The 13,681-nt window shown below is 36.3% G+C and overlaps 1 protein-coding gene across 4 annotated transcripts in view; it reads right to left on the reverse strand.

Moving 5' to 3' along the window:
- LOC104595051 (uncharacterized) overlaps positions 1-13,681 on the reverse strand; it is a 67,279-nt gene that overhangs the window by 21,392 nt on the left and 32,206 nt on the right. For all 4 annotated transcript variants that reach the window (XM_010255613.3, XM_019197340.2, XM_019197339.2 and 1 more), the window contains exons 5-11: positions 9,470-9,607; positions 4,472-4,726; positions 3,993-4,133; positions 2,409-2,711; positions 2,026-2,199; positions 928-1,852; positions 509-744 (exon numbers count right to left, since the gene is read on the reverse strand). In XM_010255613.3, the coding sequence (XP_010253915.1) occupies positions 509-744; positions 928-1,852; positions 2,026-2,199; positions 2,409-2,711; positions 3,993-4,133; positions 4,472-4,726; positions 9,470-9,607 (2,172 nt within the window). The remainder of the gene's footprint in view (positions 1-508; positions 745-927; positions 1,853-2,025; positions 2,200-2,408; positions 2,712-3,992; positions 4,134-4,471; positions 4,727-9,469; positions 9,608-13,681) is intronic.

The raw sequence follows: 13,681 nt of genomic DNA on the forward strand, positions 1-13,681 counted from the left end.
GAGGAAAATCAGTCCTCTCTAGTCGACCCACTTGTATTTATCTCAAATAAACTTGGTTACAAGAAAGACAATATTGTCCCTCATAAGTGATGGGACACACAACTTAAACTTGAATAAAACAGACCTTTCACTCTCAAATAGATAAACCCAAATGACCAAAATACCCCTGTTCTGTGAACTCTAACACCCTTTAACCTCTTTCTATTCATATATTTGTTTGGACCTAGATGTGATGTAAAGGAAGATTGCCCAAGCAACACAAAAACAGAACCAATGTATAGCATAAAGAAATTAAATTTTTCTTCTTTTCTTTTCTTTTCTTTTTTTCTTTGGGTGGGGGGAGTGGAGGAGAGCTGATGATATATTGGTCGGGTTTAAGAGATACATGTAATAACACTCACAACAACAATAAGCTTATCTATAAAAAGAGAAAAGAGAAGCACAAACAACACAAATCAACTCAAATTTTTGAATGAAGGCATATGGTTGGGCTTTCCTAGATGCATACCGGAAATTGTAGGATTTCACACAGTTTTGATATCTCAGGCTTCAAAAAGAGGTGAAGGCTATTCTGCGAATTACGTAATTTTCTTCCTTCAGATTCAACCCACTGAAATTCAGATGCTTTAGAGATATCATTAGCAATATTGGACAGAGCAAGCTTCACATGATTTTTTCTATACGTATTAACTGTTGACTGTAGCAGAGATTGAGATCCATCACCAGCTTGAGTTGTGGTCCTTCCTATAGATAATGAGATGCCAATATTTCCATAAAATAAAAAGAAAAAAGAAACAAAGCATAATAACTGAAAAGCCAAATCATTCCTAAGTGTTAATCCTTCATTCCACCCCAACAAATTGGAAATTTTGTGAAATAACGAATGATCCATAGTAATTAAGCTCTAGCAGCAACCTATCATTTTACCTTCCTCTTCCCCAGGAATTCCTTTCCTTTCATCTTCAAGACAATGTCTGAGCGAGATTGGATCAATTGTGTTATTGACCACCTTCTGTTTCTTTATATTTTCATCACTTGGAACTTCTGGTTTCTTTGACATCTCATCAAAATACTGAACTTTCTTCCGAACCCTCTGAGAAGGCCTAGAGGTATATTTCCACTGAGGTTTCCTACCCTCCAGTAGTTTCTCCCAAAATAGATGTGGCACTTCATCTGTTAACTGCCTTTCTGATTCACCAAATAAATAAACATCTCTTGGATAGGCTGTTCCACTCTGCTGAACTTTTGCGATGATCGAGCAGTTTCTTGTATCATTGTTTTTAGTGTTGCAGGTTAATAGCATCAGCATTTCCCCCACTACATTCATCATCAGCTGCTCCGAAGAATAGTTTGACCCTGAATCTGGGGTTGTACAACCATGAAATTCATCCAGTTGATTGAATAAATGGGATGCACCCCAAATGAGTAGTGTATGACTAGTATTACGGTTTATATTCTGCACATTGCTGTCAAGAGTCGCATCTTGCTTTGCCAGAATTAGAACTTTTTCTTCCATGGTACACGATGAATATAGACGGAATACTTTTAATTGTTGAAACTGTGAATCAATAGTGATCCTTTGCAGGGCTTTTAAATCATTAAAAGGGTTCCAGTCACTACCAAATAAAATAACAGTATCCACTGAAAAAAGTTTAATGCTTGGATGACAAGCACGATTTTCTAATAGGAAAATAAATCTACCCTTCTCTTTGTTAAATAAATTCAAAGCAGTTTGCCTTTTTGAACTGAGCAATCCACTGTCAATACGTTCATAAGAGTCTGGACCAAACCTTTGGCGTAGAAAGTCATCTAAGATATCTCCAATAGAATTCCGTCCAGACCCACCAATTGACTGCCATATCAAAAGCATTTAAACGAGAACAGGGTTATATTACACAAATATATGTTTGCATGCTGTCAACCACTCCATGAAGCAATGAAAATACGAACCATATAAAGAAAAGAAAAAAGCATCAAACAAATGTCTATGGATACACACACTATCCAATATTTAGAATCATGTACCTGAAAAAGGATCAGCACTCTTAACCCTCGATCCTTAATGGCAGACAAAATGCAATCGAGAAGTTGTAGCTTTCCACTTGCCTTCACACCAATATCCAAGTATTCAGTCTCTGGAAGACCTTTTGTGAGCAAGCTTTGCAAAGATTGATCCACAAGATAGGGATGGTCACAGCACTGCCAAAAAAATTAATATATAAGCATATCTAACAAAAAGGCCTAGTAATCTACCAATCCATAATGGTCTACATGTCTGCACAATAAAAAATGAATAATGGATGAAATAATCACATCAAACAAAAACACAAAAATGTGGTAGTACAACATTCAGCTAAATTGAGGCAAATTATCCCATTCAAAAGCAATGATGCATGGTTAGGCCTGACCTTCCTGGCAGAAATAAGGATGTCACGAAGGGCCTCGACAATATCATTTTTTGAATTTGAACGAAGTAACATAGAGTTTGAGAGAAGAGTAGCACAATACTGCTCGAGCTGCACATTGGAAAGCTGGACAGGAACCCAATATTCTACAAACTTAGAGGAGTTCAACTTATGCTCAAATGCAATAAACTGTGCCAACCGTTCCTTCAGCTTGCTCATGTTAGAGCCCTTCAAACCATCGGTGCTGACCTTCTCAGTTCCAGGGTCAAGGAATGAGAGAAGATTAAGTTGCTCAGTTATACTATCCTGGAGAGTGGAGAAGTTCAACAGAAGTTAATTATCTAACCTGTATTCACTGGAAGCAGGATGTCACCTAGGTGGCACCTAAGCATAGTTATCAAATTGTTAAGTCAAGGCTAGGTGATAGAAGAAAACCTTGTCAGCTAGGCAACAAGTCACCTGCCTCAAAGATGAATTTTTATACAAAATATTTGGCTGATTTTAGCTTGCTTCCTTAATTTTTAAGAATTACATTGTTTACCTAGTTGGCGTAACAACTAGAAAACATAAGTGATCTAACAGTAAAAAATAAACATTAAAAGTAGAACTAAAACAACATCATATAGCCTATGAAAAACTTGAAAAACTAGGGGATGGATCTCTATTCTCTTTGTGCAATAGGGAGATGCAGAGAGAATCTGTGTGTGTGTGTGTGTGTGTGTTAAAATCACAAAATAGAGATATTGAAGAGAGAATGTGCAAGTATGTTAATTATAGAAAAAGGGAAAAATGAAGGGGCAAAGCCCTTACTCTGGCCATAACTAGAAAGACAGACAAGAGTGATTACCAAGGATTTAAAGAAAAAGAACAAAAGAAGAGGCAAGGCCCATTTGACGACTCTCTAAGTTAAAAATAGTTCTTTTACGATGCCCTGTGCACCTATTTACATTACAAATACGATATTGTTAGCTGCACTACAACTAAAATTATTACACCCCCTATATGAACACTCTTGGGATTTGCCTCAAGTAGAAGTCCTGTGTATAATGATGAATTGATGCCCACCTAGTTATGCCAAATGACAAGATGGGCATCTATACAATTTACTATTACAAGTGTTGTTGATACACCATATCAAATGGTACACAAATCAAGTCAGTAAAGTAAATACCAAGAGTTCAGTTTTAACCCAAAAAGGGCAGGTCTACTGTTGAACTAAAAAAGGTTTCGAGGAATGAGGAGGAAGAGAAAGGAGGAGGACTGCAACCACCCAAGTTTCTAAACCCTGAAGAACATACGTTATTCCTTTTTTTTCACATCTGTTCTCCTCCTCTCCACCAGTATGGAAAGGGGACTGCTCCTTACTCCTTCCCATTAATTTTCAAATATAAAAACAACAATAAAAAATGCATGGCCCAACTCAGCTAGGAAAACAAACTAGAAGTTGCAGGTTTTTCATCAAAATTCATCCCCTAGGCAGCTGAGTAGGTGCTACAACACCGCCTTCTAACCTACCCTCACCTTGGCACCTTGATAACTATGTCTGTAATAGAAAGAACCAACACGAAAACAAGAAAACATAAACACCTTTACTTGACCTCTGGAAATGAGAAGCCTAAAACCAGTAGTCAGCATCTTAATTTGTTCAAGATGTTTTGCAACTCCATACTGTTGGCATTCATCAACTATTATAGCCTCCCATCCCAGGCATTCTAAGATTTCTAAATCCTGCAGAAAAATATTAGGAGCCAATTAGATCCCTATGCTTATGAAATATAAAACAATGCCGTAAACAAGTCATTTGAAATTTAGTAAAAATAGTTCAACAAATAAGTCATTTGTCTGGTTAACTTAAGGTATCAAGACATCATGCTTTCAGGTGAACCATGCCAAACTTTTTACCTTAATAACCAAGAAAAGGGCAACCGTGCAGGTAGCCAGGGGATTAATAGTCTCATACCTCAAATCAACCAGGAAAATGACTCATCCCTAGATCACTTATTTTTATCTCAATCCTGGAGTGTAAAACCATCTTAAAGCAACCTGAATAAATCCTAAGCTAGTACCTCAATAATAGCATCTGGCGGTGATAAAAGTACATGAAACATTATGCAACCACCTTCCTTATAAAATTTCAGTGACCTTAAAGTCTTCCGTACATCTTTGCTCCCATCATAGACTATAACATTGACAGATGGGGCTACATGCAAGAATTGAGCTTCCCAAACAGAAAGAACAGTTGAAGAAGAGATAATGAGGAATGGCCGGCATACATCAGGTTGCAATGATAAGATAAATAAGACCACCCTTATAACTCGCTCCTGCAAACATGGAATCCATTAGTTCTAGTTTAATAGATAAACCCATACCATGGTCTTAGGCTAACAAACATTTAACTGATATGACACAATAAATATAAAGGCAGGTATTAGAATTAAGGGCTTGCTAAGATTGTTGATTAGAGAGAATATTTTCTGCACAATTACAGCAAGAATAACAGAAAGAACAGAAGGAAGAAGGAAAAAGAATGAGCAATATGACTTGTCAGTTTCCACATTAACATAGTGATATTACAAAAAAAAAATAATAATAATTGAGACAGAATAAGGTAAGCATGCAAAACAAACACAATAATAGAAAGTTCCCAGTATCCTGTCAAAAGTCTCCTTACATGGATTGCTATGTTGGATAAGATCTTGAGGATCCACCACCTAATATCTAGAGGGGGTGCAACCCAAAACAGAAGTTTTGTTTGTAGAGTTGAGGACTCAACATCTCATTTTCCATTGCATTGTCCCTATTTCTATGTAATTTGGTTGCATTTCATAGCTCTTTCCAACAAGGAAAGTGTGATCCTAACTAACTTATTAAATCTTACATGGCTGATGAGAGGTCTTGGTAGAAGCCATGTTCTTTTGGACTTCATTCCTTTTCACTATGCTTGAGTTCATGATCAGAAAAAAAACAAAAACAAAAGGCACATTTTTTAAGAAAAAAAAAGCTTTCCACTGGCAATGGTAATAGACAACATAGGAACACAAACAGCATGATGAACTGCTATCTTAAAGGACTTCTGGGGCCTCACTTAAATATTTTAGGAGTCAACGTGGCCCAATTATGTCCAATAATTATTTTGAAGGATAAAGGCCAATGAATTAATATTTCATGTGCAACCTATAAATCTTTGTATATAGGACTTCAACCCTCTTTGTTCTTTTGTTTCTGCAATAAATACAATTGTTTGTCACTTGTGCAGAAGAAGAAAAAAAGAAGAAAAACTAAAATCCATTTACCATCATTTAACTATAGGTCTGATGTTGGCTGGAATGACCCAAGGATGAGTCTAGAAAGGTGCTAATTAGCTAGAACAGTGTTTAGAGATGATTTTAGAACTAAGGCTATAGGTTGGTTGGGTTAGAAAGGGTCTTGGGGCTTAATTGCAAGAATTGCAATGTTGTCCCAAAACTCTGAACAGTTTCAAATTATGGGGAAAATAGGTCCAGTCTTGGAATTTTTAAATGAAATTTTGTAGGTAAATTTACCTTGTATAAATGTAAGTTCTAGCATTGACCAATTCTGGTAGGGTTTACAGCACATCTTGCAAAAAAAAAAAATAACATAAAGAATTTGCTTTGTGAAGAAATACAAAAATACGGAATCTAAAGTTGTAGGTGGAGCCTTGAGATTAAATTTGTATGAAATTTTATGAAGATCTATAGGGCTGACCATATATGAAATCAATCAAACATAGTCTGGCTCAAAAGGACAAAAATGTCAAAACAGGAAATTTTCAGGTTTTAACGTAAACTTTAATAAGTACCAGGACCAATTCCATTCCTTTCCAGATATTGATTGAAATCCTTTGATAAAGAATTTTTAGCTGTTGATGGATGTAATAACTACTAACAAATTTGAAGTTGAGTTTGGGTTTTGCTTTCAAATGGTTGGTATAATTGGTTGTTGGTGTGTGCTGAGTTGAAGCGCGGAGGTGCAAGTGGGTGGTAATGGATTGTTTTTTTTTTCTTTTTTTCTTTTTTTTTGTTCTTTATATTTCTTCTCTCAGATGACTGCTGGTCATCTTTCTTGTACTCTTCTTTTTCTATTTAATAAATTTTATTTTTATCTTCAAAAAAGAATGAGAAAAGTAAGAAAGAAAACCCAAAATCATTCAATGAGCACCTAGAATCACTCTAAGGGTTATGGGTATCACTCACCATAAGCATAAAGCATAATATGGACAGATCCCATAGACAATAACGTAACCAAAATACCCCCACTGTCTAAAAATAGAAAAATCGTAAAAATCCAGAAATTTCCAATTTGACTCTTTAGCTCCTACATTAGGTCCAGCTGTTATTTTGCAGGGTTTCCACAATTGTACAAGTGGACCTTAAAGAAAACTTAAAAGCCTCAATAGAACAACAGTTTGCAATTTTGATACAAATGGATGTTTTGCCATATAGAAATGACGAGATTTGAGGAATATTTCAAGGGGATGGTTCAATAAACATAACCCAGCCCCAACAAAGCCACCACAGGTTTACAGCTTGCAAATGGTTGATGATGGGTTATTGAGGAAGATCCCTAGCTGTCACAGCCCAGGAACGCAATCTCCCAACAGAAGAACTGGTTAGCTCATCAATCTGGTGGTGCTTTCCTTGAAGATCCTCTTGTTCTTCTCAGTCCAATCTGTCTACACCACTACCGACGGAACCAAAACCCATAACTTCTTCCCATTTTTGCTTAACCCCAAGGGGCACCAGCTAGCTAGAAGCTCTCACAAGTTCCTAGGAACCACCCAGGCCAGCTTAGCAGCTCTAGGAAAATGTAACCAGATCTCAATAAACCACAGGACGGTGGATAAGTAGATGTTTCAAAATTTCAGTCATCTGATCACACAGCTGACAGGAAGTGTCTTGAATCTGGATACCTCTCATGAGCAGGCAATCTTTCATTAGCCCTTTCCCATGGGTAGCATACCACAACAGGAAGCATACCTTTGAAGGAATCACATCTCTCCAGCTCTGCTTGAAAGGAAGCATATATTGGCTAGCAGGGAGCAGGTTCTTAAACATTGATCTAACAGAAAAGCAGTCATTCTTCCCCCACTTCCAGAACCACTGACCTTCCTGACCCAATCTAATAATCTGGTTGTTAAACACCTAGAGGAGCTCTAGGGTATCTTCTATCTCCCAATCCTGAGGGTTTCTTCGAAGTCTAGGGTTTCAAACTAATAAATCATTCTGCCATTCATAAGAATCTGCAACAAATATGTCCGTGGTGATTACAAGTTGGAGCTGGGTCCTGGACACCACTTCAAGGGGGTTCAACCTCCAGAACAGGTGTCTGTGTGTGTGTGTGTGTGTGTGTGAGAGAGAGAGAGAGAGAGAAAGCAAATGGTTTATTCTTCTTCAATTCCACCTTTACACTTATTCCCTTTTTCCATTTTCCCAAGAGTCAACTAATTCATCTAGCTACCAAGACACTATCCAGCATCTATCACCAGATATGTTGTACCAAGCAGAGTATTGAGCAGTTAAGAAACAGCATGTCCAAAAAATGAGGGTGACAGAAATGCAAATGCCTAGATAGATGAGTGGTAGAACTAGGAAGGACAGGGTTAGAAATGAAGTCATATGAAGGAACCTAGGAGTAGCTCCAATAGGGAATAAAATGAGAGAAAGTAGATTGAGATGGTTTGTTCCCATGCATAAAAGACCATCCACAGCACCTATTAGGAAAAGTGATCTATTACAAGTTGAAGGGGCTAGAAGAGCTAGGGGCAGACCAAAAAGGACTTGGATGGAAGTAATATGAAATTATTTAAGCACCCATAATTTAATAATGGATACGGCACTGAACAAAACAGGACGGTGAAACAGGATTCATGTAGCTGACCTCATAGTTGGGACAAGGCTTAGATGATGATGAGGAGGAGGAGGAGGAAAAACTAGAGAAATTACAGAAAGATTACTAAAAGCATAAATTTTGTTAATGAAGTGTATTAGACTTAGAAAATCATAGCAAACAACTATGTATACAAATAAAGGAAGGTTCAGAAGCTTAAAGAGGTATATAAATCATAGGAAAAAAGTAATACAGTAATATAAAAGGAATTTTCATGATTTTTAATGTTAATAAATTAATTTAATCTCCATATATATGTTATTTATGCACTTATCCTTCTATATTTTCTAAACTAATATACTTCTATATAAATATAATATTTTTAGATTCCACCAACTTGCATATATATAGCATTTATCTGCTCATGCTTATCTTATTTCTTTTCTTAACTTAACATCTTTCCTTTCTATGAATCTTTAATAAATCGGTTATATGTAATTATGTATTTATTACAGAAACTAGTGTAAGAGCACATGCTATGCACATGTGCAAGATAAAAGCATAAAAAATTAAAAACCTTATATGTATGGTGTAGTGCAAATTAAGTGCTTTAACTTTTATGGCCTTCATGGGAGTCAAGGCAAGTATCCACTTTATATAGCATAGATAACATATCTATATACATGAGATGTACAATATATATAGTACTAATAAGTTCACACTATCTTATCCCCCTATCCTAATTTCATTTCAATTTTTTTTTTTGTGATCAGTAACAGGAAACTTTCATTAAATTATAAGAAGATTAAAATACAAAGGTGGGGGAGGCAAACCCTCTTACCACCCCCCCAACAATAAGATTACATAGTAGCCCAAAACAAATGGATATAGTGGAGCAAACTCATAAATGGATCATTTATAAATTAATGTAAAGATATGTAAAGATATGTTTTAAATTATAATTTATAATTTGCAAGTACCAAACTCAAACAATTTTGTGGTTATAGTGGAGCAATGCTAAAAGCCTACAATCCATGTGTTATGCACATATATGCAGCACATATACAAGGGTAAAAGTGTAAAACTCAATACTATGTCATGCCAAAGATAACAGATGACTGGAGATATAAAACTCAATACTATGCACAAAGCAAAATAAATGCATAGAAAACGAATGTGTAAAATATTGATGATAATCTGTTCAAGCAGGCTCCTACTTGATCGTCAATAATAAGAGCATTCTGGTCCTTGTGCCAACATTCGCGAAGCCTGTTAACATAACGTAGATGACAATTATCTAGTCCAGGAGGGACTCCATTGGGAAACTTTGACAATTTAAATGATGACCCTTTCTTCTGCAGCAACGACAAATTGTTAATTGCATATCCATGACAACAAGAAAAAAAAAAAAAAGTATAGCATGAAAGTTATGCAAACAACAAAGAGTGAGGTATTTGAAGACCCTTGATGATTGTGAAGAAATACTTGTTCTTGACATGCAGAATAACAGCAATAGGTAAAATAACATCAGAAACATAACAGGGCTAAGTTGTAGACAACATTACCCAAATCTAATCTAGACTTCACCAAGCTGGGTTTTAACAAAAAAAAAATCAAGTTCATTTATCTTGGGAAGAAATACAGCAAAGAACTCATCAAAGCAGCAGGTGGATCAATAAATTCAAGAACCAAAACAAATGAGATTGATGAGCCTGAATATGCCTTCCTATTGCAGTTGAAAGATCTCATCTGCATATCATATTGTATCATATTGCTGCAAAACACCAATAAATAATTTCATCACACAACATTCTAAGATGTTAACTGCTTTTTCCTCAGTGAATCATAGTTATTGGTCCATGTCAGTAACATTTCTTCATCCAAAAGTTGTAACCAGCAAGGCATTGTTCTTATAATGTAGGCAAATACCAGTTTTAGAGCAAACAAACATAAAAATTAATGCAGATAAAGCCCCAGGCCAACATCCCTAGGCTGTTGGATCACGTAAAACCAAGCCATTTAACCTTAGGGACCATAACATACCACCACACTCAACAGATGACATCTCAGCATCTCTTACTCTAGTGGCTAAGTAGCCCCTTCCCTAGTTTCTCTTACTCTAGTAGTAGGTACTAGGTAGCCCTTTCCAGGATGGCTTTCACTTTGGCAGCCAGTAGCATTTTACTCTGCTCCAAGTAGCCCTTTCTATGATAGTTTTCACTCTACTCGAGGCAACCCTCTCCACGATAGTTTCCACTCTACTCCAAGTAGCCCTTCTTCCAAGTAACCCTTGCCTAGAGGGGCGTGGTACAAAGGCAGCTCGTAGAATCAGGAATGTAATATGTTTTACATCACATTAGCTACTTAAAGTAATGCAGTTGTGAAAAAAGAAAGAAATTGTGGGTTTTATATGCTTGAAAATGTTTTATATATTTGATTTTATTTTTAAACTCTCATTTGAATATGCTTTACATGTTACATTTATGTATTTTAATATTAGATAATAGGTTTTTCAAAACATTTATTTTAAAATTAAAGTTTATATTTTTATTAATATTATGTTTAATAAATTTTTGCTTTTTTGCATTTTTTTGCATTTTTTTGAATTTTTTGGCATTTTTTTATTTTTTTTTTATTTTTAGCCTTTTTTTTGCGCCTTGCTTAAAAAGGCGCACGCCTCACCTTGTGCCTCAGGCACGAATTGACCCCTGCGCCTTGCGCTTTTAAAACACTGATTATACAATACATGCTATTGATGTGTCAATTAAAAATGATGCTTTTAGAAAGTTTAAACAATTCAAAGATGGCCTCTTCCTCCACTTAAAATAAATTTACGGGTTTAAAGTATGATTATACAATACCTGCTATTGATATGTCAGTTATAAATATTATGTTATTGTGTTTATATAAAAGCTACAACTTAATGTGAATATGCTTCCTATGCTATTATAGAGAGACAATCAAACATCTCTACAGTCCCCCACATCATCTTTTATTAGAAAACTAATTAAAGTTTGAATACCGATACAAGTACACCCTTAGTAAGGCAGCCAGCTCAATAAAGATAATAAGAAAAGTAAAACAGGCCCATAATTAAGGCCCACTAATGGAGACACAAATCATAAACAGTGTTGTAAATAAAAGAAAAGAACTATGGCCCATCCAACCAAGTATCTCTACACTCCCCCTCAAGCTGAGCATATATATCAATCATGTCCAACTTGTTTACATGGTACTGCAGTTTTGCCTTAGGTACACCTTTAGTTAGAACATCTACCAGCTGCTCCTCTAAGGCAATGAAAGGGAGGAGAGACTTCACTGGATGCCACTCTCTCTCTTATAAAGTGTCTATCTACCTCAATATGGTTTGTTTTGTCATGTTGGACAAGGTTGTGAGTTATATTAATTGTAGCCTAATTATCACAGCACAACACCAAGGGTTTATCATATGCAATGACCATCTCCTCTAGAAGTGACCTAACCCACAACAACTCTGAAACTCCATAAGCCATGGATCTACATTCAGCCTTAGGTGAAGATATAGCTACCACAGGCTAATTCTTACTTCTCCAAGAGACAATATTCCGTGCTACCAAAGCGCAATAACCAGATGTAGATTTTCTATCATCAATACTTCCGGCCTAATCATCATCTATATAAGCTTCGAACTTCATGTGTCTATACTTAAAGAAGAGAATGCCCTTTCCTGGAGTTCCTTTCAAGTAACACAAAACTCTTTTTGCAGCAGTTGTATGTGTGTCTCTAAGAGCATACATAAACTGACTAATCACACTGATAGTATATGAAATATTTAGTTGTGCAATACAAAGATGTAGTAACTTCCCTAAAAGTCTCTAGAACACTACCCTATTTACCAAGAGCTCACCATCATTGGTTGAAAGCTTATAGTTTGCATCAATAGGTGTAGAGGCAGGTTTGCCACCAAATTTCCCAGACTCAATGAGAAGATCTAGCACATACTTCCACTTGGAGATGAAGATGCCATCTTTAGACTTAGTAACTTCAATTCCCAAGAAATATCTCAACTCCCCTAAATCTTTAATCTCAAATTCTTAATTAAGGAAGTTCTTGAGTGCTTTAACTTCCTTTGGATCATAGCTTGTAACAACAATATCATCAACATAAACAATAAGGTAACTGGAGTCTCTCTCCTCTTAATAAATAGGGTAGAGTCAAGTTGTGTCTGAGTGTAGCTAAACTCAGTAAGTGTAGCTTGGAATTTGTCAAACCATGCTCGAGGCGATGGCTTGAGGCAATATAAGGATTTCTTCAATTTACACACCTTACCCTACATTTCCTTGCCATATATGCCCAAAGGAAGTGATATATAAACTTCTTTAGTTAAGTCCACATTTAAAAAGGCATTTTTAACATCAAACTAATATAAGGGCCAATCATAACTCATTGCCAAGGATAAAAAAACCCTTACTGAGGTCACTTGGAAACTAGAGAGGTCTTCATATAATCAACTCCATACACCTGTGTATAACCCTTGGCAACCCAGTCAGGCCTCAATTGTACCATCAAAATGATACTTGATGGTGAACACCCACTTACATCCCACCGGTTCCTTCTCGATAGGCAATCTACAATATCCTAGGCATTATTTTTGCAAAGTGCTTCTATTTCAGGTCTCATAGTTTCCCTCCATTTTTCTTGGACAAGGCTTTTGTAATTGACTTGGGTATAGTTAAGAGGAAGTAAAGACTAGGAAAGAATAGTATGAAGGTGACAACAAACTATAAGAAAGGTGTTTTGAGATACAGTGAGTCATACATTTTCTCTTACCTTTTCTCACAACAATAGGTAGGTCAAGGTCTGGGAAGGAAGGCAATGGAGCATGTGGTAAAGGTCTTATCCTATCTTAAGGAGTTGGGAGTGTCTAAGGCTCAACTGTAGATGGTGGAACAACCTATTCATGTCATAGCCTTTGTCTTTGGTACCATCTCTGAATAATAAGATGAATAGTGAAAACCTAAGGACTAGCAAGTGGTGAAGGAGCAAGAATAGGAGAATTATGAGACAAGGAAGACTCTGCCAAAGGAATAGGAGCTGTAGAGGATTCAACACCAAGAAAATAACTCAACGAAATGCTCCCCCTTAGGAGAATGGCCATAAAAGGGAAGGAACTCAGCAAAGGTGACATCCATAGAAACAAAACGGATGCCTCTAGTAGGATCAAAACAGCAATAACCCTTCTGTGTGGAGGCATACTCTAAGAAAATACACTTCCAAGCTTTGGTTTCAAATTTATGTCTCTGAGAGCTAGGAATATGGATGTAACATGTACAACCCAAAGACAGGCAAAGGAATAGGGAAAATATCACCATTAGGAAACATAACAGCAAAGGGGGATTTGAACCCCAAGACTCGAGAAGACATGCAATAGTAGGAATCTGCTGAATTAA

This window comes from Nelumbo nucifera, chromosome 2 (genome assembly GCF_055504915.1).
Source record: "Nelumbo nucifera cultivar China Antique chromosome 2, China Antique-T2T, whole genome shotgun sequence".
In the NCBI taxonomy this organism is placed as follows: Eukaryota; Viridiplantae; Streptophyta; class Magnoliopsida; order Proteales; family Nelumbonaceae; genus Nelumbo; species Nelumbo nucifera.